This window comes from Hippocampus guttulatus, chromosome 1, assembly GCF_054856545.1.
Source record: "Hippocampus guttulatus isolate MCC_2025c chromosome 1, RoL_Hgut_1.0, whole genome shotgun sequence".
Taxonomy (NCBI): domain Eukaryota; kingdom Metazoa; phylum Chordata; class Actinopteri; order Syngnathiformes; family Syngnathidae; genus Hippocampus; species Hippocampus guttulatus.
The window spans coordinates 13,187,886-13,212,344 of record NC_141261.1 but is presented as its reverse complement, the minus strand read 5'-3'; the positions used below and the strand labels follow the sequence as shown (position 1 = coordinate 13,212,344).

The following is a 24,459-nucleotide window of genomic DNA, read 5'->3' as shown; positions in this document are numbered from 1 at the left end:
GTGATACGAGAGTGAGGCTCTGCAAAAACTACTGAGTTGGAGAGGAATTGGAGCACGGATTAAGTCAACACTAATCTCGCAACACGCACACGCACACACACCTTGTGTGCCTTGTTTCATGACCTTTGGCTCGTGGATTATTGACTTTGTAGCCTTTGTAGGGTAGCCATATTTGAAGTCTTTTGAGTCCCTTGAACGCCGGTAATAACGTTGTAATAGTTATCTTTACGTTTATATTTGGTGAACACCGTCTAGTTGGTGTTCAGGCAAACGCGTTTACACTATACCAGCAAATATTTGTGAGCAGGTTGTATGTTATGCTTTTGAAAAGTCATTGAATCACAACTGCCAAACATTTTAGTTGTGTATTGTGTACCACTGGAGACATTTGAAGCTTCTTCATAATTCTTGAATGATATCGGTTCTCTGAGTTTGAACAAGAACATCCCACAAGCCTTTATAGCTTCACAGGTCAAAATGAGGCAGGCCTAAACCTTTGAGCACAGAACTTCTGAAAAGTTTCCGAGAATGGATATCAACATCGAGCAGATGTTAGTCGCAAGGATGAATCCACACGATTATTTTCTGGAGGAAAATGCAAGCGATGGAGAGGAATTATTCAAAGACGATCAAGATGGGGGATCAGGTTCCAGCTCATCAACTTCTTCACGACGCACCTGCTCCCCTATTGCCCCCTCCACCCCCAGTCTCCCTCCAAACTGTCTGGAGGAAGAAAATGAGATGCTCTTCGGTTGCTCCAAATCATTCACTGGACTCAAACTCTTCACAAGAAGGTAAGAGCCAGATAGGCTGCAAGTGTAAATCCGTTTGTTGACAGCAGGTGGTGGCATTGGTTCAGTGTTCTTTCGACTGTGTTTTTTTCTGGACGGGTCGTCAAACTCATGTGGAGTGTATCGGACCCGTAAAAATCATAATGAAAGGAAATACTATGCTGGTACATGTTTACAAGTACATGTTTTGCAAAGCATCAGGCAGAACCAAATTTGCAGTTTGCTCAAGTTTTGTAATTGTGTGCTTTTTAACAGATCACAGTGGTTGTGAAGAGTCAGCAAAACCTTTAAGTCACAATTATGTGTGTAAATACAGTCACAAATACTTTAAATCACGGGCATTTGGATTGCACACCCAAAATCTTCAAATTTGCGAGAATAGTAGGTTCCATTGTTCAGATTTCTTCTCAACACCTAAAAATGATTACCCAACTCTACAAACTAAAGATAACTATTCCGAACGGATAAGAGAGAAAGTAAATGTAGAAACTTGACACCTTGAACAAGGCACCCAGTTTACATGAGAAGAAAGTCTCGGAACACCACCAAGCGTAGTGATCGCATTTCATTCACATATTGACTCACTAAATATAATTTTTTTATTTTGAACTAGCCGTGATTCACTCCGCTGTATGAGTGGAAACAGTTGTATGACGACAGCCAAACCTTGTTTCAACATACCCCGTTTGACAATTTTTCCACTCCTATAATGTTCACATTTCAAAGTCACAGACGGCACACGATCCCCAAGTTGAAAGGCCTCGTAGTTGTCATGCCAATGGCGGTTGTGTTTTGTGTCGACAACATTGCTTTGAGTGGTTAGCTGCCAGCATATCGAATCGCAGTTGCAAGGTTTGGGGTTCGAATCTCAGCTGTTAGGGGTTTGCGTGCTTTCACCGTGCTCGCAGTGATTTTCTCTGGGCTTTCCATATCCTCAAACATCTATGTTAGGTTCACCAAAGACTCAAAATGCAGAACGGTTCCAGATTATCTGTATTTTGCCACACAAATCTCTGAACGAGACGAGTGTGTATGATTGATTTTGCCTTGGTCAGACGTTTTGTTCAAAGAAGACCAGTCTTGTCACTTGCGGTTGTGGTGCCAGTCAAAGGCACGCAAAAAATAAAATAAAATTGCTAAATACAGTGTGAAATGTGTCAGCACACTATTTTTTGACTGAGGACAAAGTTCTCTTATAATTGTTGGACGCTGATCGCAAGTACAGACGCGTTTGAGTCGGGCAGAATAAAATGATTTGGATGGCTTGCTTTGATGTAACGCAGTGGCTCATTGGTTAACAAGTTGAATTTGTTTTGTTACTGTCAGCCATCTTTCCTAAGTGGGATAAGATAAGATAACCTTTATTTGTCCCACACTGGGGAAGTTTGCAGTGTACAGCAGCAAAATTGGTGGGGGGGAGAAATGAATACAATAAAAAAATAACACTGTACAGTGTAATAGTGGTCAATTGTTAATTAAATTGAATGTAAATCCCTTCACTGGCTCCCCATACATTATTTAGAGTTATTTTCAAGATCCTCTTATTTGTTTTCAAATCTCTAAATGACCTCATGCCACCTTACCGCTCTGAGCTCATCCGCCCCTGCACACCTGCCCGGCGCCTCAGGTCTACGGACCAGACATTATTAGAAGTACCAAGAACTAAACTGAGACTCAGAGGGGATCGAGCCTTTTCTGTTGCTGGTCCCTCTCTGGAATGACCTCCCACTGAACATTCGGCAAGCCTCCTCGCTGCCCATCTTTAACTCACTTGTATTCTTTGGCATTTGACTCGGCATGACTTAGATTTGTTCTTGGTTTTGCTGTTCGGTGCTTTCTACCGTCTTTGTAACCGATTTGCTTTACTGTTTGTTGTATATGTTAATTGCTCCATGTACAGCACTTTGTATGCAGCGATGGCTGTTTGAAAGTGATCTATAAATACAGTTGAGTTGAGTAAAGAATTGGATTTACAGCATCATGATAATAGAATGAGTTTTTTGTCGCTCCATCTTTTGGCCACTAGAGGGCAGTAGTACACACGCATACATACCACCCATCGATTTGGTGATGAACAACAGGAGGAAGACCTTCACGCGGAAGCTGCATTGATATTGTCGATCGCATTTTGTATTATTATTATTTATTTTTATCAGTTTGAAAGAGCACGTTCTCCTCAGAAACACAATAACAAATGAATCTCTGAAGCTGGCTGAACTCAGGGCGAGTGAACCAAGTTGCAGAAGTCTGACGTGATGTCACAGACCACCGCTGGTTTGCAGTGTGAAGTGGAACCTTTTCTGAAAAATGTCATTCGTTTTCAAGTTTGCCAAGCGTTGGTCTAAAGAAGGGAAAAAATGAGTGTGTTTCTCCCAGCACTTGTCATAATTAATTGGTGTGCATAACAATTGCGATTTATCACTCCCATTAATGGAATTTCCTGTTGGAAATAGTTCCCCCCCACATGGCTCACTTTCTTTGGGAAATATTGAACACATTATTGCGCTATTGTGCACTACCCTTCTTTTGGTGATATTTCTCTGTGCATTTCAAGTTGATTGTTGCGCGTCAAGGAAGTACAGTACATGCTGGTTTATTTTTGTCCCATGTTGAGGCTCTCATGCTCTGTCTCCTGGCCACGCCCTCTCTCTCTCTCTCTCTCTCTCTCTCTCTCTCTCTCTCTCTCGCTCTCCCCTTCGCGCTCTTTTGCTTGTTGAGCTTTTGTTTCCCTGTCACTATACAGGAAGCCTTAGTGAGAGTATATAGGAGAGGAAGCATGGCTGGATAGTTTACTTCGGAATTCACAGGTTTGTATTTTATTTACTTACGTTTTAAATGAATAGTAAGTAGCATGAATGGTATTATTGTAGCGACATCAACTTGGTGCGATTCCGTGATAGCGGGGCTGATGCAGTGCTGTGTGGTGTTCTACCTAATTGTTACTCTTGTTTTCATTCGGATTGCGTTAGAGGTCCTCCTCAAAAGAACCTTGTCAGGCAACAAAAACACTCAAGCCACAACGTGTTGAGTTTATACTTATTTTCCTCTCGTCATCAGGTCTGTGTCGCTCTAGTATGAGTGAATGCATTCATTAATTTAGGGTATTTGCACGCGACACTGCGAGATTTATTTTTCAGACCAAATCAGAAGTTAAAAACGGTTACGAGCACAGCTGTTGTTCCAGACCTCTGAAAATGTAGAGAGCGGCAGTCCGATTGACCTCGTCCTCTCCGTGTCACCCACGAAAAAGGAGCAAGCGTTGTGGATTAATAAAAGATAAGCGCCAATACTTGAACCCCAGTTTGCTGCATCAATATTTCAAAAGTTGCATTGGAAAGTCTTTAGGTGATGCATGAGCGACTGAGCGTTAGGTGAGTTGCAGACACTTGGGGTTGGTCGGTGGTCACCAACACACCTCTGACAAGATGCGCTCCACGTCGGCTTGCATGACTCATATGTTAGTCAAGGCTTGTAGCAAGGGCCCCTTTTTTGTCCACAAAGACACTTGTTATTATGCATGGGGGTAAAAGTGCCCCTCAGTCACTTATGTCAGCCCTTGAACCCGTTTCGGACCAATGCAACCGTCATTAAAAACATGTCGTACTCTCCCACTGGAACATTGGCGGTTGTTATGGAAAGACTCTCGGTGTATTTGCATCACGCACCACTATTTTTCATGTAAATATTTAACCCAACAGCAGCTCTGGAAAGTGTAACACACACAGTCACGTTCTTGTCAAACTTCAACCCTTTCCATGATGTCAGTGCTGGTAGTCCTGCTGATGGTTGCTCATTGGACAGATACATTGTCAACGTCACAACAGCAAACCTAGAAAACTGGCGTTACCCGAGCCCTTGGGCACTGTGATGTCATTTTCGGTCGACAGCAAGCGGGAGTCCACGGCAAAATGGCAGCGCCGTGAGGTGAATGAAAAAACAAGTGCACTTTGCTGCCTAATTCGTATTCCACAAACGGACTACGAATCAGAATACCGTGATTAGGCTAGCGGGTGCGCGTCGAACATAGGGAACATTTTGAACTTGAATATATTGGGGGTGGGGGGATCACGCGAGCAACAGCAGCCATCACTGTCACACCACCGCACAAATCGTCCAATCAAAATAGGAAGAATGGACCTTTGAGTCGTGTTAAAATGCTAATTCTTCACCCCCAAAACACTCCCAAAGTGGTGTTTTCATCCATTCAGTCATCTGGGAGCATTTCTGCTCATTCCTGCTCTCGAAGCAGCCCCCCCCCCCCCCCCCCCCCCCCAATCCAAGAGAATGACTGGCTCCTCACTTTTCTACATCACAAAGTGAGGAGCCAACCCCAGACTGAGGTGAGGCAAGTTTATTCATGTAGCACATAGAAGTGGGCGATATGACGATAGAAGTATTCATATTATTAAATGCTCATTCCTTTTCTCCTACTGGTACAGAATTCGTGATGTGAATACGTTTTTAAGATAAGATAAGATAACCTTTATTTGTCCCACACTGGGGGAATTTGCAGTCTACAGCAGCAAAATTTGGGGGAGGAGGGAGAGAAAAAACAGTGTTTCATTGCACAAAATAATAATTTATCTCACTTTTTTGACAGCGCATCGAAGGCATTTCGGAGGACATTTCTAGTTCTGGTGCTTGAAATTGTCTTTCCTTGTTTCCATTAGCAGCATGAACATTATGTTCCCGTAGACGGATTTTGCCAGATAAATAATATGAGCCTCCTGCAGTGTGCGCTACTCACTGGCCATCAAATGTTCCCAGGATGGTCAGTATTATCGAGCCAAGTTAACGACCACCATGTCCTGTGAGAGCTAAGCCAGGATGTAACCAAAGACAATCAGTCATTAAAAAAAAAAAAAAGGCCTCCAGGAAAAACGTTATTAAATACCTTTGACATATAACCGCCACGCAATATGCTTCTATTGCTTCAATTCCGAGATGTGTTGATATACAAACTCAGGTGGATCATATATTGAAGAGTAGTTGCATCTGGCAGCTCGCTCATCTCCCAATCATAGTGGGGGATTATAACTCTCCGGAAACAGATGTTGCATAATAGCAAAATGCACGCACACACACACACACACACACACACACACACACACACACACACACACACACACACACACACACACACACACACACACACACACACACACACACACACACACGCACGCACGAGAGGCACACACACGACACACAAGATGCGCACAGCCGGCTCGAATGAGAACGAACAGAGATCAGAAGATGACCGAGGCAGATTGTCTGCCAATATCAATATTTCGGCTTGACACAAAAATATTTGTCAGTGCTCAACCAGTGTTTATAAACTAATTTAAAACTTTCAGGGACGGCGGTTACTACAGTGGACAGCTGATCGTGCTATCAGGTTAGAGCAGAGGTCGGCAAACTACGGCCCGCGGGCCGAATCCGGCCCGTTGGTCTTTTTAATCCGGCCCGCCGAAGGTCGGTCCACAATTAAGGTTCGATGTGAATGATTGCATTCATTTCAATTGGACTTGTAATGACAGGCATTTCACCGCCAGGTGGCGCATTGACTTGAAGTTCCAGAACACAGGGAGGGGGGGGCGAGATCTTTTCGACCACCTAGGACCTCTGTATCGCTCTACTTCTACTGGTCTGATCACAACCCATCTGCAGAAATGCACAGGCTAAAATAGGTCATCAACAACACTGTCGTCATTTAAAAAAAGTATATTAATACAGTACTTTCATGCTTTTGTTCTGTTGATGAGGTACCGGGTTCGATTCCAGCTCCGGCCTCCCTGTGTGGAGTTTGCATGTTCTCCCCGGGCCTGCGTGGGTTTTCTCCGGGTGCTCCGGTTTCCTCCCACATTCCAAAAACATGCATGGCAGGCTGATTGGACGCGCTAAATTGTCCCTAGGTGTGAGTGTGGGCGGGGATGGTTGTTCGTCTCTGTGTGCCCTGTGATTGGCTGGCAACTGATTCAGGGTGTCCCCTGCCTACTGCCCGAAGACGGCTGGGATAGGCTCCAGCACCCCCGCGACCCTAGTGAGTCAAGCGGTTCGGAAAATGGATGGATGGATGGATGTTTGATATGGACTGTCAACAAATGCAGTTTTTTTTAATGTACCATAGCTCGTGCTGACCTGGCCCTTCTGTCAAATTTTAAAAGTCAATGCGGCCCCCGAGCCAAAAAGTTTGCCCACCCCTGGGTTAGAGGGTGCTTGAAAAGGTTCAACAGAGCTGTTGTCCCGGCACCAGCTGTGGATTTGGTTTTCTATTGGAATTGGAACAACCAGCTAGAGATATTGGGCTTTTCATAATTCATCTAAAAATGCAAGCTCATTTGACCTTCTCGAGATGTTTTGATGTCTATTTTAGTGTTTACGGTCTTTTTGCGCAAGTTGCTGTTCTCTAACACAGTGTTGTTTGTTGGTTTTTTTTTTTTTTTTGTCTGGTGCACTGCCGAACCCCTTCGTCATATCATGAGCTCGCACGCCTCTCAAAAAAATAGAACGGAACACATCTGCTGATGATATGAAACACATTTTCTTTTGTGTCCTTATTTTTAACATCGTCAGGCATTAAGCAGACAAAAATTAACCCCCCAAAAAGTATGTTGGTTTGACACTAAATAAGTCATGTAAATGACTATTACATCAAAAATAATGAATAAACATGCTTTTGTCATATATAACTCAACATTGACCACAAAAAACCCTCTTTTTGCTTAAATCCCCTTTAAACGGGCATTTAAACTTTTAATGATCAGGCTCAAAACACTTATCTCCCTCGAGAAACAAGTTGTAGCGCACGCATACCATTTTATTGACGGGCTTATGGAATGACGGAGACTATTTCCTTGTCGTCATGGAAACAAAATACCAAATATTTCCCCGAACCACCTGTAAGCCCTGTTTGGAAACACCCCTCGAACAAATACTCTTGACTCATTCAGTACCAGCCAATTCTGGACCAAGTCTGAAAAGACGTTTAAATACGTCTTTGGGAGTGAATGAGTTAAGCTCGGTGAGCACTTTGCTTGGAGAACATCCAGTTTGAAGCCTCACACTGGCGGCGTCCTCCCGATCGGTCGATGGGTGTCGTCTTGTTCTCGCCATGTCAAAATGTAAACAACGTGACGAAGGGGACTGTTTAAATACCAATTCTATTTGCACCAGGAAATTCATTAGTCCCTTCGCGGTCCAGGCAGCTGTTGTGAAATTTGCCTTTCGGCTCCTCGTTAGAGGACAGCAAGTTGTCCAAAATGCAAAGCAAAACCGGAACGGTGAGTCATGTCCATTCAAAAGTTCAAATGAAGTTCATTAAGTTAGAGCGCATTTCTCGTTACGCCTTCAATTTCATCCAACAAGTAATTTTTCCCTAACCTTTTGTGCTACTGATGACCACGCCTCCATTAACTTTGTGTTGGCGAGGAGTCAAAACACACAAAGGAATTGCAATGGAAAGATGATCCCCGGCATTTTTGACCTTTGATTATGAACGTAATATTTTGCAACAATCGCAACCAAACTGAAGCGATGAATGACGATGACATCGTAAATGTTTTGCAAAAGTTGTTTGGGCTCAATCCTGCTACTAACGAGCAAACACTGATTAAAAACACATCGTCCTCCTTGGTGGAGGGAACAATCATGTGCACCTGCACATGTTTTTTTGCCCACCGCACCGACTGAATGTAAAGTAGCACTTGATTGCTGTGTTTCCAGCGGCACAAAAGCTCCAACCTCTCATGTTGTCATGACACCGCACGTTTCTCTAAATACTGCGTCGAGATGGAACATATTTAACATATGCATCCTACTTTGAACCCCCACGCAGCACTGCATCGTAGACCCACGGATTCCCCTTTTAAATGGCTGCTTGCGCAATTCAACATTACGTTTGACGTGTTGAATTGCAATCGACTCTCTGCTTTGTATGAAGTCATTAAATTCAACGCCGGGGCTGCATCTCATGCCTAGTATCAGTAGACGTAATGAGCCCTTTTGAACTCATGCTCTATGCAAATTTACAGAGCTGTTTAATTTGCAGAGCAGCCCGTTTCCCCGGGAGGTGGACGAGTGGATGACCGTCTTCCTTCTTTGGCTCTCCGTCGTGTCATCTGCTCTGATAATCGAACCGTGAACTCAAAGCTGCGTCATAGAGGACCGGAGACGAGGGCACGACTATGATCGAGCAGATCTTACATCCGGAGCAGCATGGATTTCTTCTTCCAGCGTCATTTCCATCGATGGCACAAGAGACAGAAATACCCGATCGCTGTATGTCAACCTGGACCCGCAGTCCTGGTCAGCAAAGCGCGGAGGCGTTCTAGCGTCGGCCTGCCCTCCGCAGCGCTGCTGGAAAGCAGGCGCTCCTCGAGCGGCTTGCCATTGCTTCCCTATCAGAGGCGCCCCAGCGTTGGCGTTTTGGTGGCCAGTGGACAGAGGCGACAGTCCGTCAAAGATGTGGCTCGTACCGACTCAAGCGAATCAGCGGAAGAAACCGGAACCGAGAGACCCGATATGCCAATTCAAAAAGACCGGAGACCATCTCAATACAAACGTAACGCTCGCCGCTCTTCCGCTGCCTTCTCTGGCGGGCAGCGAAGAATGGCGGTGCGATACTCTCGCCCCGCCAATGAAAAGTCCATCGAACCTCATTTGCTCGGTTCCTCCATGTTACTCGCAAGCGTCGTCCAGATGGGCAGCGGTGGGAATGAAAAGCAAGCGGAAGAATCTGCCGTCTCGCTTTGTTCCTGTTCTGGGTCGGATGATGAGGGAGGCAGCGTCCAGCGAGCGGCGAGCGGCGAAGAAGATGGCAGGCCCGGATCTCAAGTGCACGCAGCCCAAGCGATTACGAGGAAGCGCATTAAACCCCGACCCTTCCTCCGACCTCCGCGCTGTCTAAGACGGAACTCCTCCCATCTCCTCCCAGCTGAGTCTGTCTATCGGAACAGCGAAACGCTTTATGGGCTTTATGGGCGCTATCATCACCGAAGGTCAAGTCAAAGTACTCAAGCTCTCAATAGCCTGTTTCAGACTTCCGCCGATCTGAAGTCGGATCTCGAGGCGCTCCTTTGTGAACCTGCTCTCCCTAAAAGCTGCTCTTCACCTCTCGGGAGATCGGAGGGGTTGACATACTATGATCCATATCTGGAAACATGGGAGAACTTCCTATCGTATGTAATAAAGTCTCTCACAAACACCCATTCAGACACACTGTGATACATTCAATGTCGTAGCTCGATTTAGTATATGCCAGCGTACTTATTTTTAACATTTTGGTTCTCGAGTGAGAACCTGAGAGGGTTGTTGTTTGCGCATGCTCTTCTTAATAACCACCCTAGGTCATCGGGTCACACAGACCGCAATGACGTTGTCCCGTATTGCGGAAGCATGATTAAAATTACGATGACAGACTGATCGATTGATGATGACGGACTGGCGAGCCGGCCGCCGACGAATGCTGTAAACTTTTGAAACAGTTTTTTTTTTAAACTTCTAATGGAAACTGTAAATTTGCTGTGACGGAAGTAGGGTTAAAATAACAACGACAGACTGACAACCGACGGACGTGATCGGATTGAAATAATGACGGACTGACGATGCCGAGTGACGATGGGTGGCCTAGCCGCTGGCGAATGACGTATGACGGAGCGGAAATTAAAATAGTAACTTCCAAAAGAAGTAACAAGCGAGAAAACCCGATAACAGTCAGTAATTGGCCATTGAAAAAGAACGCCGAATAAGTACTTCTAGAATTGGTTCACATCACATGTGCACACACACACACTCACACACACACATGCACACACACACATGCACGCACCAGACGTTTATCATACTTTACAGTATTGTTCCGTTTCCTCTTCAATACCTCAAAATGGGCTGTCTGGGGTATATTTTAAGACTCCGAGAACCACCAGGAAAGGAAAAACTGATAAGTGGCTGTGTTGAAGATGTAAGAAAGAGCCTCCATGAAGGAAATTTTGAATATAGTGACGTCCCTGTCTGACTATAATATTTCTCAGAGAATGCCGACCCCCACTAAGGCCGAGTTAACTGTCAAGTGCTTGTTGTCCATTAGTACGTTAGTGAATCATTCTGGTGGGCGGATGTTCCATTGTTGTCATATTGAAACAAGCGGTGAAAATAAATTTTCTTCTAGGCAAAATGGGTTCTTGCGCCACCCCCTATAAATTTGTGTGGAAATTGTTTTTTTTTTTTTTTTGCACAATTCCATTGACTATATTTGATTAGTGCTTGTTGCTTTAGCAACTCAAAATAACTGAGAAGGTAAAGTACTTCTGCTGCACGCTAACTTGTTCCAGTAAAAAAAAATAAAAAATTGCAGTGCGCAATTTGATGTATGATCTTGTATTGTCCAGTAGAAAAGTATGGCAGCAGGTTTGATTTTTACACCTCTAATTTTCTGTTTCCAGAAAAGCAATAGCAAAATCTGGCCTTCACCATCTGCCCGGTCAGCCCGGTACATCATCATCATTAAATCGAGCAGAACCAGAAGCGATTATCCGCAGCACTGTTGACTGGACTGTAAGTAAGAGGACCAATGTATTGTATCCAAATCTCTCTCTCTCTCTCTCTCTCTCTCTCTCTCTCTCTCTCTCTCTCTCTCTCTCTCTCTCTCTCTCTCTCTCTCTCTCTCTCTCTCAATAAATATGTTGCTTTGTCTTACTAGGAGTCTGCTCAGCATGGAGATCATATCTGGTTCGAGACGAATGTGTCTGGAGACTACTGTTATGTGGGAGAACAACACTGTATTGCAAGAGCACTGGTCAGTATTACATGTTAGTATCTTGTCATATCAATCACACGCTGTCTAGACATCCATTTTTCTGCATGGCAATTCCTCCCCATCTGCCTTGCCGCCGCGTCCACATCGATTAATGTGGCTGTCTATCTGTGTCTTCATCGCTACCCCTTCTCTCCATTCCTCCCATGCACACTGTTAAAACAGAGTGGACAGTGAATGAATACGGAACAGTGAGACCTTTATCCTAGCTGTCGACTCCAAAAACTTAAGTTGGACATATAAAATGAATGGTGAGGATCGGAGACCGGATACATATTTCGTCTTTTACTTCCTTTTGTTTCCATTTGGATCTGATACACAACTTTAAAAATGGCACCTATTTTTCAAAAGAGCTAAAGTATTGCAACACATCACTGACTGCTCTGTTGTTTGCTGTGTGGGCCTGGTGTTTATGTCATTTGTCATTTATTATTCAAGCAATAATTTGTGTTGAATGTCTATTTTCCTGTGAAGACTACATGTAGATGCTACTTAGACTATAAATAAAACCAATGTGAAAACCAAAGAGTGGGCCATGGAAGAAAAAATTATGATAGAGTTACTAGATGATGTATTTCCTTTCAAGCAGGAACAACCATACAGCATCGCACACAGCGGTTATTCACAGAATACTCGTCTGATTTCCTGTTGTACACATTCATAAATTTACTCAAGATGGACTACGCACTATCTTGACAACCACTGTTTCCTCACAGGAAAATGGGTCCATCTGACTTCTTCTGATTTAACCTTTTGAGGAACAGCGGTTACTACAGTGGACAGACAGCATTTCGTGTTATCAGGTTACAGGGTGCATGAAAGGGTTAACCAAACATTGGACTGTGTCCCATTGACAAATATTTCAACAACCATAAATTTGTGTTAAGCGAGTCTGCACATATGAGACGTATAGTATAGGTACGGAGGAATAGAGACTTATCCTTTAGTGAGAATAGAAGGACCTAACCAAAAAAAAAAAAACAGGACAGATTAGAAATACGATTCTGGGAGAAATATATCTGGACTGATGATGAGACAAAGATGAGCCTCAACTTTGGAGAAAGTCATGATCTGCTTCTGATCTCAAATATCCTTTCATCCATTCATCCATTTTCTGAAACGCTTTATCCTCACAAGGGATGCTGGAGCCTATCCCGGCCGTCTTCAGGCAGTCGGCGGGGGAAAACCCTGAACTGGTTGCCAGCCAATCGCAGGGCACACAAAGACAATCACAGGGCACATTCGCGCTCACACTCACACCGCGGGACAATTTAGAGTGCCATGCATGTTTTTGGAATGTGGGAGGCAACCGCAGTACCCGGAGAAAACCCACGCAGGCACGGGGAGAACTTGCAAACTCCAACCGAACCCTTGCACCCCTACACGGTGAGGCGGATGTGTAAACCCGTCGCCTCCCATGCTGCCCTGACCTCAAACAGACGAGCACAAATGTGAAACACAGTGAAACTAATTTCATGATCTGAGCTTCTATTGCTTGTTCTGGGACGGACGCATTCATCTCCAGCGAAGTCCAGTCAGACAGGATGGTAGGAAAAGGAACGAGTCGGAATTGAACGTGTTGGTTCCTTTATCTCAGACAGGTTCTTTTTTTTTTTTTTTAGGTTGTTATTGAACTGACATGATGAAAGACTTCTGTAGAAACATGGTTGGTTCCTTTGTCTCTGTCAGGTTTTTTTTAAACTTGTTATTTACCTGACATGTTTTGGCGGAAGTCTTTCATCATGTCAGTTCGATAACAACCTTAAAAAAAAAAACTCGTCTGAGATACAGGAACCAACAAGTTCAATTGTAAATAAGAGACAGAATGAACTTTATTCAGTTGGAACTTGTCACAAGACAGAATAAACTTTATTCAGTTGGAACTCATCACAAGTCGACATAATTTTTTTTTTTTTCCAACCAGATTGGAAGGGTCTTCACCATGTAGCAAGTTGCTGATTCACAGCACATTGCAAAAACTATTAAATAATTCCTCTGCGGCAAGGTGAAGATTTTAGACTGGCCAAGAAATAACCAGACTTAAACCCGATTTTACCTGCTCAAGAGAAGCTCGAAGAAAGGAACCCACGCAAAACAAACAACAACTAAAAGAAGCTGCGGTGAAAGGCTGGAAAAGCAATCAGAAAAGCTTACAGGCTTGATGCAACTATCCATCTATCCATTTTCAATCCCACTTGTTCTGTGTCATGGGGCGCTGCTGCCTATCGTAGCTGCAACGGTCGCCATTAAGTTGCATGGCACGTATGGGGACGAGCAAACCATTCATACTCCCATTCACTCTGTCACTGAGTGGGAACTGAACCTTTGCTGACCCACGTCAGGCGAATGTACTAATACATGTCACTGACTACCAAGCGAAGGATTTTCAACTCAATATTAAGTCTTTGGCCAGCTGCTTTTCAGTCGAACTGAAATATCGGTTTGCTTACCGTTCCAATACTCCTGGAGGGGAGTTTATATCAAGCTGTATCATCATGCAAGCGGCATTAAGATTTGTTTGACCTTTATCAGAACCAGGACTGTGTTACGGGTTATATTTTTCTTGGCAATATGCTGCCATCGTATAGTGAAAGGTGACTTGACTCTGGGCATTTAAAAAAAAAAAAAAACACCCCACCTTATTTTTTCTGTTCTTATTCTCCACAGCAAAAGTCAGTCACCCGGAGAAAGTGTGCTGCCTGCAAGATAGTTGTCCACACAATCTGTATGGAACAACTGGAGAAGGTAATTTAAGTTTGCTTGTTCTGGTCCAGAGTTGATATTAGCAGGCGTCTCGCCTGTGTACGTGGCAGCTTGCATCAGTGCACGCCTGCCCCTAGGCACTCGCACAAACCCACGTGGGTAGAATTCTTGGTACAGGAATGGGGACCAAGCCCCGTTGCAAACAGCAAGTACAATGGCAAGTCACTGACAATCCCCCCCAAAGATGTTAATGTTTGTTTGTTTGTTTGTTTATTAATAGTTTAAACCAGTGGAGTGTCAAACATACGGCCCACGGGCTTGAACCGGCCCCCAAGGAGGTTCGATCGGGCCCGCAGGATAATTGAAAAGTGAAAAAATGCATAAAAGACACGGAATAAATATTTTTAATAAGCTGCAATTCATGGAATATCCGCTACACATATAAATTGCACATATTATTTTGGTTATTTATAGCAGAGTACAGTGAAACTCCTCTACAACGAAATCATGTTTGCAGCAAGAAATTTTTCACAACAGGAAGTTTTTTACTGTAGCAAATTTGATCTCAAATGTAGACACACACACACACACACACACACACACTCACACACAAACCAATGTGTACAGGTACTCTTTATTTTTATTCCAATAGTGCATAAGTATGAGCATACACTTATTTGACACTTCATATAGTCCGTGTAGAAAGAAAAAAGGGAAAGAAATTGCGAAATTTACGATCAGTATTCACTTTCACTTACATCAATTTCTTGGATAATGTATTTTATTTTGTTTCCTCAGTCTTTCATTTTGATCACTTTTACCCTCTCTTCCAGCGTCAGAGTTCTTCTTGTCTTAGCTGCTTGACATCCAAAAGTCCGTTTTGAAGCAATTTTAGCAATGCAACGTTCTTGCTGCGTCTGAAACTAACAATAACAAATACTTCCTGGACTACTGCGCATGTATAAACCAGTGTGGTGGTTGATGTTGCCGTTTCCGAACGAAGCAGTAGAGGTCGCTGTTGGATTAGACTTCGTTGTAGTGAATCTCGTCACGAGGCAAGAGCAGAGAAAAAGATTTCGTATAACGTAACAGGGTTTTTTTTTCTCCGTTGTATGGGGCGTAGGAAAGTGGGAATGGTGTTAATGCATGAAGATTTGCTTCACACTAGGGGGTATTTTCACCCATGTAGGTTTCATTCCAGAGGAGTTCCACTGTATGGTATAATTTTAATGGTCTGGCCCACTTGACATCGACCGAAGGCCGTATGTGGCCCACAATTTGAAATGAGTTTGGCACACCTGGTTTAAACTGTATATATGCCACCCAACTATTATCCTAAAGCCATCTGATGTACTTTCAAACTCATTTTTAAGCATAACTTTGAAAAAAATGGCGGAAATTTACTGTAACCTTGGTGAATCCCAAATTTTAGATCATTGGTTTGTGCAGGCCTACCAAATTGTGACCATTTATTGCGTCTGCCAAAATGTCTCACTGAAAAACTCTTATGTAGTAATATTATTTCTAATATATATTACTGTGGCTGTGTAAAGATTTATACAATATAGTACATTGTTCACATTTGAAGTCCTCCTCTACTCTCTTCTAGATCAACTTCAGATGCAAGCCATCGTTCAGGGACTCTAGTTTCAAAACCACTCGAGAGGTGAGTTCTGGAAAGGTGTGAAGTGGTGCGAACAGAGATCAGGGATAAAACAAAAACTGATAGCTGACAGCTAATGTCCTTTTTGTAAGCATGAGAAATACTATTTGGTTTGAAAATGAACCCTGGTCATTATGCATTCCAGCCCAACATTGTACGGCATCACTGGGTGCATCGAAGAAAACAAGAGGGAAAATGTAAACAATGTGGCAAGGTGGGTGGTGGTTTTTTTTTGTTTTTGTTTTTCTAAGCCTTCACATTTAAAAATTATTGTTTTCTTCAGGGCTTCCAGCAGAAGTTTGCTTTCCACAGTAAGGAAATTGTTGCCATTAGCTGTTCGTGGTGCAAACAGGCGGTGAGCACGTCTACAATGTTAATGTCATAAAATGGCAGTCTCAAAATAAAAACAATGTTTTTTTTCTCATGAGGAAATGTACTTGGCTTTTTTTTTTTAGTTTCACAACAAGGTGTCCTGTTTCATGTTACACCAAATCGAAGAGGTTTGTCCAATAGGAGCTCACGCTGCCCTCATAGTTCCACCCTCTTGGATCATTCGAGTTCGACGTTGCCAGGTAGGCCTTGTGGATGGCTCGTTGACAAAAGTGAGCCCGTGGTGGTTCATATCATGTGTCAGGTGCTACTGATAGAAATATACGGTGCTACACCACTCCAGTTGCTTCAGTCACCTCAAGGCTTTTTGCCTCTATAGTGCATGAACAAATGTATCAGCACACAACGAGCCATGACCTCAAACGCAATCAGCATGGATGTACTTGTACATTTTGATGACATGATGCTGTGCAGGCCATTCATTGAAACGCATTCATCCGTTTCTGTCCATGGTCCACGTTGGGTTTAATAAGGGGGGGGGAAGACCGATCATGGAGATTGTCACAGTTGCACAACTGTTGTATTTGAGTTTGAATGTGATTGGTGAATTCTAAACCTCTTAGTTGCTTCATATTTTTCTGTTAAGGTTACATCATGGGGAAAAAGTTTTGTCAATAATTCTCGTCCTCTCAATATTATTACAAAAAAACCCATTTGAAAGTGGGTATGTACAATGCAATACATCTTCATTTATATAGCACTTTTACAACAACTGTAGCTGTAAGCACTTTACAGAACATTGAACACACGATAACATTTTTCTGTCCAATGTATGTACCAGCAGATAGGTACTCATTTTGGGGGGTGAGCTGCTACTTGTTAGTGTCGGCGGTGTTTTCACACTTGTGCAGGCTAAAACTTCAAATTTTAAAACATGGTCAGCAGTCAGGGGTGTGTAACAATGTGTAATGTTTAATCACTCTACAGACAACGATGATACAGCCACATTTGCCCCGTTATTTTTATTTTGTTTTTTTTAAATGTACTTTTTGGTATTGCTCATGTTCCATTAGTTGTTATAGAGTCTCACCGGGTAAAGATTTTTACACAGCGTCTTTGACCTACGCTCTGCTTTCAAACAGGCATCAATGAAGTCAAGTAAGAAGAAAAAAAGGACATCCTTCAAGAGAAAAAGCAGTAAAAAAGGAGCTGAGGTACATGAGCGGCATGATCCTTGACGTTTTCCCGTGCAAAGATTTTCTGCTTTCTAACAATGATGGGTTTCCTTCACAAGAGCTCACCTCATAAATCCATATGGGAAAAGGACGTTGTTCTGCTTGCTGGCCTCAGGGATTACATTTGTGTGATGTCTGGGGATCGGCATTATATGCTGTGATGCCTTAACCATAGTTCGTACTGGCCCTACAAGATGGTGCCAAAGCAATATATTTTTATATGAGAGAAACAGCAAATAGATGAGTTTTAATCGATGATTGGTTACCTCTAAAAACAAGAGAAATTGATGAATTTGGACCGTGAATATGCACTAAACACATGACTCACGTCTGCGCAGGCACACGGGTTTGTCAGATTTGTCAGTGATGACTTCTCTCAATTCCACACAATTTCTGAGGGATTTGTTATTATTAGCTGCATTGTTTTGTTTATTCATAGGAGGTACGACAGTGCAAAACCTTCATCATCCGGCCCATTCCTTCCCCGTTGATGAAACCCCTGGTGGTGTTTGTCAACCCCAAAAGTGGAGGAAACCAGGTATTTCAAGGAGATTCGGGATTTGTCTGGATCCGGCCTTTTTTTTTAAGTCTTATATTTATTTTATTGTATTTTGTACACGTCTGACAGGGGGCAAAAATTCTTCAGTCTTTCATGTGGTATCTGAACCCAAGGCAGGTTTTTGACCTGAGCCAGGGAGGACCCAGTGAGGGGTAACTATTCACAGAAGTAATCACCTAAGCTCTTATGATTTACCACTAACTTGGTTGAAAACGTCTAGCTTGGAGTTGTACCGGAAAGTTCATAACCAAAGGATTCTGGCCTGTGGAGGGGATGGAACGGTGAGTACCTCAAGGAAATGCACAAACCACACACTACCGGTAAATAAAATGTACTGTATGTTTATTATGGTTGTAGTTTGCATTGGTGTCGTGCTGTAATCCGTTTTACTGCTCTTCCAAATATTTTTGACTCTCCCGCATGTGTGCGTGTGTGTGTATCGTGTGCCTGCAAAACCAGGTGGGGTGGATCCTGTCTTGCATCGATGAACTTGGGTTAAATCCTCAACCTCCTGTTGCAGTGTTACCACTTGGGACAGGAAATGACCTTGCCAGGACTCTCAACTGGGGAGGGGTGAGTCCGAAGAGCACATGTGCCAAGAATAAATTCTGTATTTGCACAGAAGGACAGAGTTAATACAAAGTAGTACAAGTACAGAGATACTTGTGTGGGGGGAAAAAAAAAAGACAGATTCAAATAAAGTGTTGATTCAGCTGCTTTGCAGCGGGACAAATAAAGGTTTTCTTATCTTTTCTTATCTTGGCCATTCATGGTTCAGCTTCAGGAAACAGGTGAGCCTTCCCTGTTACCTGAGCCCCGAGCAACCGTGAGGTCATTTTCGTTTGACACAATGTGGCAAAACGGCCGCCTCCGAGAAGACTGAATATGGGTGGATTTTCCTGCTTAACTTGTATTCCACAGATGCAATATGAATCAGAATATCGTGTTTAGACGCATGGAACACATTATTATCCAAGTATAATTTTTTTTAAAGTAAACATTTTATCTTAATTTTTACTGTCAATTACAGTATATCTAAAACCAGTTTTCCTTGATTGAACTATTAAAAAAAACTTTCTGTGAACAATGAATACTCACTCTTTCATAGTGATCACAGGACTTGTTTCAAAACGTGTTTCAATAGCTTTTTTAATGTTGTGAACTAAAAAAAAAAGCTTAACTAATTAATGATAGTTGGAAAAGTAAACCTTCACTGTATGTCCTTTTTCCAATGAGATAAGTGAACTTGTGAATGCTCACAAGACACGGCGCATTCACAAAGTGATCCGTTGCCTCATTGTCGTGACTGCTCCCCGGCTCACATGCCTTTGTCCCTGCTGTCCCTGTTTTTTCTTCCTTATCCTAAAACTTCAGCCAATCCAAATCTTATCCCTCATGGACTTTGCCTGTCTCGAGTTACATCCTCTTTTTTTTTTTCATTTTGTTATCCGTGGAGGTTGAAAAAAGTAACAAGCAACTGACTAAACAGGAGAAAGCACAGCTACACTTTTTCAGATGTAGCCATAAAAATAAATATTCAAGTTGTATCTCGTTACCTGAAAAATATACAAAGGTACACTCATTAAATATTTGTTCTTTGTTACTTCCTTGCCACTGCCAACAACCTTTCACGACTTCATACTTCCCGTAAGGTTTTTTTTTTTTTTTTTTTAAATACACAGTGTTTTGTACACAGGGCTATACCGATGAACCCCTGACCAAAATCCTGTCTCATGTTGAGGAGGGAACCGTGGTCCAGCTTGACAGGTGGAATCTACACGTTGAAGCCAACCCCAATGCAGGGGCTGAGGTGGATGAGCAGCAAAGTGATAAGGTTTGGCTTCCAGCATTCTCATCATGAATTTTTAAAACACAGCTGCATTGTAGGTGCGTAGTAATAGAGACTTAGAAGTGTCATGCTAATTACTACATTGACTTATTGCTTAATGAATGAAAATAGACCCAATAGATCCTTTTCTGGACTCAATAAATGGACATGAACATTTTTTTTGTGTTTACACACATAATCAGTAGTCCATTGCACGGATTCATTCCCTCTCTTGTCAGTCATCTTGCTCGCCTTCGTGCGAGTTGGCACTCACATGTACACATGAGGAGTGGAATGGCTTTTGAAAACCGTTTTAACGGTTCAGTTTGACTGTTTCAGTTTGTCATGCAGCAGAGTCTCGGACTCTTAAAATGACAGTAACCTGGCTAATGTTAGAGTATCTGAGGCAGCTTTCAATTTCGAATTTTACTGATATATTGGACCGATACTAGTGAGTCATTTTTGCCCAATATCACTCTGATAACTATGGGCCTAATTATCGTGCATCCTTGCATTTGCACAAGGATATTGTTAAACTGACACCACCATGTAAATATTGTCGACTCACTTGGAAATAAGAAAGTAACTTGAGGCTATTTTCTGTCATCTTGCAATTTGCTGGCTCTATGAGCCAATCGTGAGAATGAGAATATCATTCATCCAGTAAAAGAGAAATATTGTTTTCATTCGTCGTGGCCGGCTGGATGTATTGAAATATTGATTGGGTATATAAAATACAGAGATTAAAGTTTTTTTTTTCCTTTGTGTTTTATTGTACACCACAATGACAGTAAGTATTCTTTTCTATTGTGTGTATGCTCCCTCAGCTTCCCCTGGATGTGTTCAACAATTACTTCAGCCTTGGCTTTGATGCACATGTAACCCTCGAATTCCATGAGTCACGAGGTATGTTACCAACTGAAACACTGAGTCTTTTTTTTTTTTTTTCCCTTAGCCCAAAAGAACTTTGAAGCTAATTTGATGACGGATGCGTGAATCACTGTTTGGGCTGCACAATATATCAAAAAATATATATATTGTCATTGCTATCATGGCTCGTGCGATATGCTTTTGCAAACTGACGTGCAATCAGTTTCATATTGAATGATCTGCTTTTATCTGACTTGGACCGATCCCATGCAGCCTTAAGTGCACATCACCATAAATAGGAAAACTGTTTAGTATCTAGGGGCCTTACTACCACTAAGTCTGTCCACAATATTCCCTATATAATGCCTTATATAGAGACGACGCCATTTTGCAGGGCAGTCCGAATGTCCAGAGAGAGAAAAAATGTAGCACACTCAAAATTACCCACAATGCACTGAGAAAAGTAGTGAACATCGATGGTCACTCAACAGGTTAATGTAGACCACAATTGATCTTAACACGCAGGTGTGTCATGACAGGTACGGCCGTCACGTGATGTGCGACGAGGAGCACGCAGTTAGCTGGCTGTCCGAATTGCCAAATAGTATGAGGGAAATATTTCTTTCATTACACCATAAAAATGTACTTGACACCCAAATCGCATATTAACATTTTTTAAATGTCATGCAGCCCTAATCACCAGAGTATGTTAGAGAAATGCAGAGAAGAGGGAACGTGACTGATGGTGTAAGATTGCCCCCTAGCGGCTGCATTTATCGCATTCCAGGACTTTGACTGCTACATTCATTCATGATTCTAATTGTGTGTCTTGCTTGAAATATTCATTCAATTTCCGATCCGCTTTATCCTCACGAGGGTCGCGGGGGTGTGGGGGGGGGGGGTTGGCGGAGCCTATCCCAGCTGTCTTCAATCAGTAGGCGGGGGACACCCTGAACCGGTTGCCAGCCAATCGCAGGGCACACAGAGACAAACAACTAGCCGCGCTCGCATTCACACCTCGGCAGGGGCGGTTCTGGATCAATTTCACTGAGGGGGCCGGGCTGGGGCCAGGGGTTTTGATGGGGGGGCACATTCAACCCAGGGCTAAAAAGACAGATTCGAAATCTTATTTGACTTTTTATTTCTTCAGACTTTGAAATTGTAGTCATAACATTACAGTGATGAGAAAAAAACAGTATTAGGCGGGCTAAAATGTCTGCAAGCGTAACAATACGTCTGTTGAGAATATTCAAGCCAGGGGATGATATGGTACCAGCCTGCCGGGGACATAAATTGCAAATACACTGAAGCTAGATGTTTTACATGCATATAATCATCCAAATTTTAAAAGGCAATGTCTTATATATTGATCCTGTTAAATAAAAATTCAAATAAAAAGGGAGACTAAAAAAGTTACACGCACACACGCGCGCACACACACGGACACACACACGCACACACACGCGCACACACACGCACACACACACTCGCACACACACACACACACACACGCGAACACGCGCGCACACACCCACACGCACACACACGCGCGCGCACACGCACACACACACGCAAATAGCACTGTGTCGTGGTAATTTCCATCTCTGCGGACTGCTTCTCATTTTCCCGCTCATTTTTAAATGGTGCAGCGCACTAAAGGGTCCGACTAGAATGTTAAATCACGCACGTTGGTTCCACCTTTCGCGTCGGCGACTCGGCACGACTGCGTAATCTGCGCTCGGAGGGGGGGCCACAGGGGGGGCCAGAATCGGTGCTACAGGGGCACTGGCCCCCGTTGGCCCCCCCCCCCCCCTCCCCCCAGAACCGCCACTGCACCTCGGGATGATTTAGAGTGGTTCGTTAACCTCCCACGCATGTTTTTGAAATGTGGGAGGAAACCCACGCAGGCACGGGGAGAACATGCAAACTTCCCCTAATATGAATATTTGTCATTGTTTTAGAAGCCAACCCAGAGAAGTTTAACAGTCGTTTCAGGAATAAGATGTTCTATGCTGGGGTGAGTGTAAACGATCTGTCAAATTGTCAAATGCTTTTTTTAAACTCATCATTTTAAAGGAAAATCTTTACCACGCATTTCTTGTTTGGCAAGTTAGAGGCTGAAGTAAACTTCTACATTATACTATACTATAGTATACACTACTATTCCACATTTCTCCTTTCTTCCCAACCCTTATATAATATACAACACAGTTATATCCCATCCTAACTCCAAAACAACCTTTTACTTCTGATTTGTGTGAACTGAATTGCTGCCCATTTGAATGATGCGTGACAGCCGCCATAAGCATGAAAGCAAGATGAAAGTACAACTTAGCTTAGGGTGAGTAATAGCAGCTCTGTTGGGTCCGCAGCTTTCGGTATGTCTCATCAGCAGAGTTCTTAAGGTACTTCATGTGCGAAACATGACAGTCAGTGCGGTTGGTTTGTGCATTTCCGCATAGAATAATATTCTCTGCAGTGCAAATTATTTGTCACTTTATTACTGCAATTATTTTGACTGCAACAAGACTGTATCCGGTAGCCTTAACAATATCAATGTTTTTATTGTCTTTGTAAAAGATACATCAAAATTGTTGTGAATTCTCTACGGTGCTATGTTTAAAAAAAAAAAATCACATTTTAGCAATAAACATTAAAAGCGCACACTGTAAGTAAGAGGATCATGTTTGCTAAGGGTGTCTAAAAATGAAGTTGTTTGAGCTTATCATATGGAGGCGACTCTGTCGTTGCCTAGGCAACCACATATTGATGTATTGATTTTAACTTAAAAAAAAAACAGGGTCAAATCGATAGGATGCTACACAGCTTTAATGAGGAGTGGAGCATCTCCATTGCCATGGTGACCCACGACCATCATCTACTTTAGTGGTCTATATATATCTCTAAGATCGATTTCACACATAAACAGTCAGACCCGATTGTTTGTCCTCATTTTGCTCCTTCCCAACCAGCTTATGTCTCATTAGGTTGTCCTATAAACCTATAAAATGATACGGTGTGTTAAAAGTGGATATGTCCCATATAATAGAAATGGGTTGGGCCTACAATCTTGTGCGGGGAATATTCTCATATCGTTTGACTCTGAACTGTAACGAGAACGGAATGTCGACAATCATACGAGCAACAATGCTGACGAAGCAGGCAGTGGCATTAAATAAAACAAAAACCCAATGCTGGTTTTTGTACGATAGTGGATTCCCCAGGCGTCAACAAGTATTTTCCAGAGCAAATATTTTCGAGCCGGGGTTTCCATGTGACAACGCTTGCTCTTCCCGTCCTCTTCAGAAACACTCTGGTAACATCGGCGCATACCCAGAAGTGCCTCCTCGTCTTGCCTCGGAGCACTAGATGAGATTGATAGCGGGACAGAATCTTAATGTGTGTCGTCTGTGTTGAGATAATCGGGGCAGATCACATGCAATATGACCCAAACTGTTAAATGCCAGATTTTGTATGATGTGTGCGGCCTGTTAAGTAGTGCCAAACGAACATTTATAAATATATGTTTGTGACCGCCATACAGACGGCATTCTCAGATTTCCTGATGGGAAGTTCCAAAGACCTGTCGAAACACATCCGAGTTGTGGTGAGTAGCTGCCAATCAAGCTGTTGCCTTTTGTATAAAAGCACTGCCGCTCATTTGTGTTTG

At 42.9% G+C, this 24,459-nt stretch overlaps 1 protein-coding gene across 3 annotated transcripts in view; it reads left to right on the top strand.

Annotated features, from left to right (window-relative positions):
• Nucleotides 1-347: 347 nt before the first annotated feature.
• The window catches only part of LOC147210451 (diacylglycerol kinase zeta-like), a 54,615-nt gene continuing 30,503 nt past the window's right edge, over nucleotides 348-24,459 (top strand). For 2 of the 3 annotated variants that reach the window (XM_086110789.1, XM_086110780.1), the window contains exons 1-18: nucleotides 3,539-3,598; nucleotides 8,839-9,967; nucleotides 11,231-11,342; nucleotides 11,488-11,583; nucleotides 14,269-14,346; nucleotides 15,914-15,970; nucleotides 16,113-16,181; nucleotides 16,251-16,322; nucleotides 16,423-16,539; nucleotides 17,440-17,511; nucleotides 17,972-18,070; nucleotides 18,161-18,243; nucleotides 18,312-18,372; nucleotides 18,551-18,664; nucleotides 19,788-19,925; nucleotides 20,747-20,825; nucleotides 22,751-22,806; nucleotides 24,334-24,396. In XM_086110789.1, coding sequence (XP_085966915.1) covers nucleotides 9,006-9,967; nucleotides 11,231-11,342; nucleotides 11,488-11,583; nucleotides 14,269-14,346; nucleotides 15,914-15,970; nucleotides 16,113-16,181; nucleotides 16,251-16,322; nucleotides 16,423-16,539; nucleotides 17,440-17,511; nucleotides 17,972-18,070; nucleotides 18,161-18,243; nucleotides 18,312-18,372; nucleotides 18,551-18,664; nucleotides 19,788-19,925; nucleotides 20,747-20,825; nucleotides 22,751-22,806; nucleotides 24,334-24,396 — 2,328 coding nt within the window. In that variant the 5' untranslated portion in view covers nucleotides 3,539-3,598; nucleotides 8,839-9,005. Of the gene's footprint in view, nucleotides 795-3,538; nucleotides 3,599-8,838; nucleotides 9,968-11,230; nucleotides 11,343-11,487; nucleotides 11,584-14,268; nucleotides 14,347-15,913; nucleotides 15,971-16,112; nucleotides 16,182-16,250; nucleotides 16,323-16,422; nucleotides 16,540-17,439; nucleotides 17,512-17,971; nucleotides 18,071-18,160; nucleotides 18,244-18,311; nucleotides 18,373-18,550; nucleotides 18,665-19,787; nucleotides 19,926-20,746; nucleotides 20,826-22,750; nucleotides 22,807-24,333; nucleotides 24,397-24,459 lie in introns of those variants that run through there. The other variant, XM_086110798.1, reaches the window with a different exon arrangement.